This window comes from Cucurbita maxima, unplaced genomic scaffold, assembly GCF_002738345.1.
Source record: "Cucurbita maxima cultivar Rimu unplaced genomic scaffold, Cmax_1.0 Cma_Scf00006, whole genome shotgun sequence".
Lineage (NCBI taxonomy): Eukaryota > Viridiplantae > Streptophyta > Magnoliopsida > Cucurbitales > Cucurbitaceae > Cucurbita > Cucurbita maxima.
This window is the reverse complement of record NW_019272022.1, coordinates 882,483-889,049: the sequence shown is the minus strand read 5'-3', so window position 1 is coordinate 889,049 and position 6,567 is coordinate 882,483. Positions and strand designations below refer to the sequence as shown.

Below are 6,567 nucleotides of genomic sequence, written 5' to 3'. Positions count from 1 at the left end.
ATTTGCAATGTGTGTAGTACATTCTTGACTTGTACTTACCACAAGTCAGAATTCATTTCCATCGAATTTCTCAATATCAATTAAATTGTATTGTAGTATATTTGCGAGTAATGAACAACTCATACTATTCATAATACCGGCTGTAGTTTGTTTTAAGTAAAACTTTTTGAATGTGAAAGTTTAAACAATGGTGCACAACCACAGAGCATACTCACAAATTTGCTTAATTGAACCATGAGTGTGCCTTTTATTGTTCAACGTTTATGTTGGGTGTAAAAGAACAATAACCTCTCCCTCTAGAATCATCAGCTAAATCACAAACCCATAGCTCAAACAGACAAATATTAAGTAATAGATTGTTCGACAAAAAATAATATTAGTGTAGACATACGTATTAAGATTTTTTCCTTTATAACAATTCATTGCATGTCATGTCTTTTTTTTTTTTTTCCTGCCTTCTTAGACCTTTCTTTCGAGCTCTAATCATCCCAAGCCGGAATTAATAGTATCTCCAAAGGACCAATATACTATCACATATCACCAACAAATAGGTGAACCAAAGCCACAAGACAAAAGCCATCCCCAACAAAAGGTTAAAGAACTACAAAAGGCTAGTAAAGGGTGGCATTCCCCCAAACTTCATGTGGCCTCCTCTCCTTGGCATATGGCATTGAAGCACAAAAACCAGAACTTTGGACAGTTACGTAAATGGCCTCAGAAGAGCTGAGATCAGGTAGGAACTATGTACATCTACATCAGTAAAGAAACACAAGACAATACAGATTCATCATCTACTGATCCTCCAAAATTGTTTCAAGCACGAACATTAGAAAACTCCTGAGCTCTCACCATTCCTCATGTCTGACCTCTTCATCATCGCCTTTTGGTCACAACTGTATTTTTGTTGGTCTCATAGTTTGAATCTACAGCCAGTTAAGCCAGATTACTGGTTTTGTTTAACCAATAAGTCATGATAGAGGAGAGCAAGAAGAAACAAGTGACCTAGAATAATGAAGAATACTGGCATTGATTAAAGGACTTATAGGGCTTTGCATACAAGGTAATGACTCAGTAAAACTTCTCTCAGAAGCCACATTATTTCTTGGTTGTGCAGCTTGCTTTCCTCGGAACACGCCCCACAAATAGTACTTTGTTTGAAATCCTGCACATGAATTTGCTCAATGCTTTATACAAGATGCTGGAAATTGCATTCTTAAATGAATTGTGCCTACTAGGAAAAAGACTACGTATCCAAGAAAAACTCAGAAATTATATCTCCAATGCAAAGAAACCTCAAAGTCGACACATCATTCCTAGTTTTCAATTTACCAAGATTGACTCAACAAACTGAAAATTATGAAAAGTTCATGAGGCCTTACTCCAGTATCGCATTGGTAACATGGACGAAGTAAAAACTAATAGCTCAGCATTTTTCAACACAGCTTTCATGGCTAGGTCCTTGCACATCATTGCATTGACCAGAAGATCAAATGCCCTTTGGCTTCTGCAACAAAAATAAAGACATTGTCACAAATAGGAGCAGGAGAGAGACAGACAGATACAAATGAAAGTAGAAGCATAGAATCCATTACCTTTCGTCTTCTGGAAAGAAATAAAGAGCAATACTTAGATCAGTTGGCCCTAATTTCTCAAATCCTCTAGGCCATATTTCACATCTACAGAGTAATTCAACAGGGAGTGACTCGGGTAACGATTTTGCCTCCTCATACACTTTTGAGCATGCTAAGCTAGACATATGGGCAACAAATACACCAACTCTGGCAAAATTTTTGACCCAAAATTTTAACGTTCCCCTGTCATGACCAGAACACCAGTTTTACAATATTTTACAAATTTGATATAAAATAAACATAAATAAAAGGCTCTTACCTCCAAATGGGATCTACTATAGGCCGTGCAACATAACAGTTGTGCCCTAAAAAGTTGGATGCATCAGATGATGTTGTGACTTCACCATGATTGGCCCCACCTTCTCGAACTTGCTCTCCCAGCCCTCCAGGTGTTGTATCATTTTTCTTTTCACTGCAATGTGCCTCAGGTGTTGTATCATTTTTCTTTGATTGTTCGACACACTTTTTCTTTAACTTGACATCAGATTTTACTGCTGGCATTATAATTGCCTCACAATCTTCACAAAACCAAGTAACATACTCATCAAAAGTTTTTGGCAATGCATCTAAGCAATAGCTGCACAATAAAATGATCAAGGTTGAAGGTACTAAATAAATTAGATATCTATTTCCTTAATAAAATCAACAGTGAAATGAAATCCAATCAAGCATTCAGCCAAGCACGTAATTAGCATCGAAGCAAAGGAAATTACTCCATTGACATTTTAGATTTCCGCCCTTTTACAATCTTCTATTAAAAAAGGGGGGCCAAAAATTGAACAAACCACAAGAAAGCGATCTTTTGCATATTAACTAATGGATAACAAACACGAAGGTTGTTTTGGGCACATCTCTGCACAAGAAGTCTCAATGGCTCAATCTCTCTCTTTTTAATTTATATTTAAAATTAATGCTTTTGTTAAGATGAAAGAAAGAAGAAAGCAAGGCCAACAAAAGATTGAAAAAACCAATACAGAGAGTAAAAAAAAGATAACAATTTCAAAAGCCAGCCCCAACGCTCACTAATCAAACATAAAGGGTAATTACAGAAAAAGCAAAACCTGATGAAAGGAGTCAAAATGTGACGATCGCACACTATACGCATGACCTATTTAAATTTTGGAGACATATTTCTTTCCAACGAAATTAACTACAACAAAGCAAGATAACCAGTTTGATAATACTAAGTGCCTTTTTATCCTGAAATGATGGATACAAGCTACTTGACGCTCTCACCTTGTGAGGTCGAGCGCACAAAGTAAGAAATTTAACCATCTTTAGATTCTTTCACCTTCTTTATCCTGTTTCATTAGCTGAAACTTCTCTTATAATATATTTAACTATTATTAGATTTTTTAAGAAATAAGAAATTTAATTTCTCCAAACAACTATAATACCTGAGTTGTTGTGTTTTTAAAGCAACTTAAATGATTATTGATGACAAGACTAGGTGGAGTTTGCCACCTATACCAGTTGGTGGCCAAGGAAAAAGATTCCAAAGAGGGGGAAACCAACTAGTCTCCAAATAAAAATCTATGTATATCTCATCATGTACCTTTTAGTGCATTTACCTAAACTTTATCTTGTCATTGAAAATGGCCTTTTCCCAATTATTATTTTCTGTTTAATATAAAAAATAATCAAGAAAAAAAGCTATAATGCACACGCTCCTCCATTTATTGCAATTACATTTAAAGAATAATAATAAATTATTCATCTCACTTCATGAGGACAATATCTTATGCCTTTTGCCTACAACATAACAACAAATGAAATGATTACAATGTTATTTCATGCCTATAAAACACGAGTTGGTGTCAAGTGCCAGATCTGTGGCTCCAGTGCAAGAGTATAAAAGATTAGACAATTTGATACATTTAACAATTATAGAAAACCAATGATAATTAAGATTTGATATAATGAAAATGCTACATAACCAAACATAACCAATGGTCAGTAATGCATACCGATGGATAGGATAAGTCTGGCATTTTTTACAATAATTTAAAGCCTCAACAAAACCTCTGTCTCCACATTTCTGACAAATGTCAACCTGCAGTGTTAGAAATGGCCATTATTGACAATCTAAGAACCAAATAAACTGCAGAAGAGAAAGCGCTCTTCAGAATAAAACGCGAGTACTGGCACCCTATTTTCTCCCTCACCAGTATTTGTTATGAACAAGAGTTACAAAACCACCAATTTAGCAGACAAGAAAAGCTATTGCTTGCACAAATTAATCCTCCATTCTTAGGATGAGTGGAGGTCATTGGGTATAGAAAACTTCTTGTTAAAGCTAGATCTAGGCAAGCCGTATGATAAGGTGGATTGGTCCTTCCTTGTTGCCATCCTTGAGTTGAAGGGCATTGGCATAGATGGAGAAGGTGGATATTGGGATGTCTTTCTTCGAAAAATATCTCTATCCTTAAAAATGGTCGACCTAGATGTAAAGGGAAAAGACCTTCGGCATGGAGATCCCCTGTCACCATTTTTATTCAATATTGTGGAGGATGCTCTCAGTAGATTGATTTATTGTCACCGTGAGAAGAGATTGATTAAAACCATTGTAGTTGGGAACCTCACAATTGAGGTCATGCACTACAACTATTGTCAACTTGTTACTGCTTCATTCGAGCCTGAGTTTGAATGTCCTGAAGATGGCCTTACATGGAATAAACATGGACATCGATAGCGTGGTTCAAAAAGCTACTTTTTTTTTTTTTGGTAGCAAAGTGGAAATATTTCCCTTTAATTATTTGGGGTTTTTCTTGGTAGGGAAGTTTAGAACTAACGTTGATAAGTGGAGAAGGGTGTCTCTTTCTAACGGGGACATTACTCTCACTCATGCGGTGCTAAATACCCTTCTGTATTACTTCTTTTCTCTTCATGAGAGCTCCTGTCAAAGTGATCAATTGCTCGGAGAAATTTTTAGTGATTTTGTTTGGGATGGCAGTACACTTAAATCGGCTTCTCACCTAGTTGCTTGGAAGTGGACGTCTTTACCTACAAATTATGGAGGTCTTGGGACTGGCTCTCTTCACCAAAGAAACCAATCTCTCTTTATGATGTGGACTAACAATATGAAGGACAAAGAGCTATTCAGCTTTGCCGAGTTTGTGGTGGGGGTGGGAGAAGAATTAAGTTGTGGGAAATAATGCGGTGTGGGCTGGAATCTTTAGGTAAAAAAATCCTAAAGATTCAAAATTGGGTGATTTCTCCCTCAATTTGCTGTCTTTGCTCTCATAAGGAGGAATCTTTAGACCATCTCGTCCTTTTGCAACGAAAGGGTGGCAGACTATTTGCAATGAGTTTGGGGTGGATCTTCGTTTCCTTGCGAAGATTGATGACTGGCTTTTGACAATGCTCGATGGTAGTTTTTTTGGCAGTGAGGGAAAAGACCTTTGGAGATGTATTACACCCTCCTTCCTTTGGGGCCTTTGGAAGGAAAGGAATAGCAGATGTTCAGATATAGATTTTCTTCTTTCGATTCCCTTTAGCTTCTGGGGCAACACAATGCCTCTTGGAGGTACATATTATACTAAATTATTTTGTAAATATAACCTTCTAATGATTATAAACAATTGGAAGGCTCTCCTTCGTAAGTTTTGTGGGGAGGAGTTATCCCTATACCCTGCCCTTGGGCTATTTTGTTGCTTCTTCTGAGGAATATACATCTCTGTTGCTTATCAGATAAATAAAATAAAATAAACATCATAAAAGTATCTCGGCCTTTCCCACTTCCATTTGCAAAATTGTAAGCATAGTTCTGTTGTTTCAGAACAGTCAAACAACAGAGACTAAGAAACAAACTTGTCGACGTTACATTGTCAAAAACCAGAGAAAAAGGAGATAGATCTTAAACCCTTCATCTACGAAGTTATAACAACAACAACATCATGTACATAAATATCAACATGGAACATTTTGTGTCAACTTCAGCTTAGTTCAATGGTTATGGCACCCAAAATCTTCTCAATAGGTTCAATGTTGTAATTCTCCAAAAAATAAAAAATAAAATGTGTTATTGGTTGAAGAAATCCTTTGTTATGTGGCCCAACATGCCCATTGCTCTAACGAAACCCCCAGCTGTAAGCCAGCTAAAGGAAACAAAGACATGCGCTCGAACGAACGAACAGGAAAGGAAAAAAATCCAAATGATCTCACCATTTCAACATCAGAAAAGTGAAGCAATGAGCAGACCAACAATATTCGCCGCTATAAACGCGTATGCAGGGAGCTGCGGACAATGCATCGCAAAAATCAAGAAACGATTGATTGAACAGAATTAGAAAGGAGCGAAATGACAGAAAACGCAAAACTCATTACCCTCTCTTTCTCCAGAAACCGAAGAGCCGAGGGGAAAATTCGAGTCCACAGTCGAAGGTACGCTCTATCAGTTGGCTAGTTTGTACTGCAACTTGAACAGGTCTAAAAGTTCTCTGCAATGGCAGAACCCTCCTTGCTTTTGCAGAAAATGGCAATTGCCATGAATACAGAACATACATCAGCAAGTCGGTTGTTTAAAATTTTATAATTTAATTTTTTAGTACTTGAAAACAATTCATTCTAATCTTTTTTTTGTTTCTCATTTGTTTCATTTGTTTTTCATTTCTATTTTGAACAAAGTATCTGCTCTATTTTATATATTTTTATTTAATTCGGGTCAATTCAAAGATTTTATCTCACGAACTTCAAACTGAACCAATTCAGTTCGGATTTAAAAAAATGAACCCAATTCAAGAATTGTCGGCTTATCATGTTGAATGTACAGGAGACACGAGACAGACACTCTAACGTAAAAACCCAATTAAAATTAAAGTTCCTCCTAATCCATAAAGCCTTAGACTTTTAGTGCAAAATTCTCCCTTAAAATGTTAAAATGTTCGGCTAGTTCAAGTTTCTAGCCGACCATTCTAAATCATGTTAAAAGGTGTCA

General features: G+C 36.4%; 1 protein-coding gene across 9 annotated transcripts; it reads right to left on the bottom strand.

The window, feature by feature from the left end:
• Positions 1-319: 319 nt before the first annotated feature.
• LOC111480637 lies at positions 320-6,135 on the bottom strand. Of its 9 annotated transcripts, none has more exons than XR_002717881.1 (9): positions 5,958-6,135; positions 5,796-5,868; positions 3,599-3,684; positions 1,891-2,208; positions 1,593-1,814; positions 1,380-1,504; positions 1,003-1,162; positions 855-923; positions 320-750 (listed from the first exon to the last, which is right to left on the bottom strand). XR_002717881.1 is itself a non-coding variant. In XM_023125789.1 (9 exons), the coding sequence occupies exons 2-8, from the start codon at positions 5,796-5,798 to the stop codon at positions 874-876; spliced, it is 909 nt and encodes a 302-aa protein (XP_022981557.1). In that variant the 5' UTR covers positions 5,799-5,868; positions 5,958-6,135; the 3' UTR covers positions 320-750; positions 855-873. The 9 variants fall into 9 exon arrangements, 4 of the variants coding, with proteins under 4 accessions (XP_022981557.1, XP_022981554.1, XP_022981555.1 ...); XM_023125789.1 differs by having other exon boundaries at positions 1,058-1,162; XR_002717880.1 differs by having other exon boundaries at positions 321-750; positions 850-923.
• Positions 6,136-6,567: the final 432 nt, after the last annotated feature.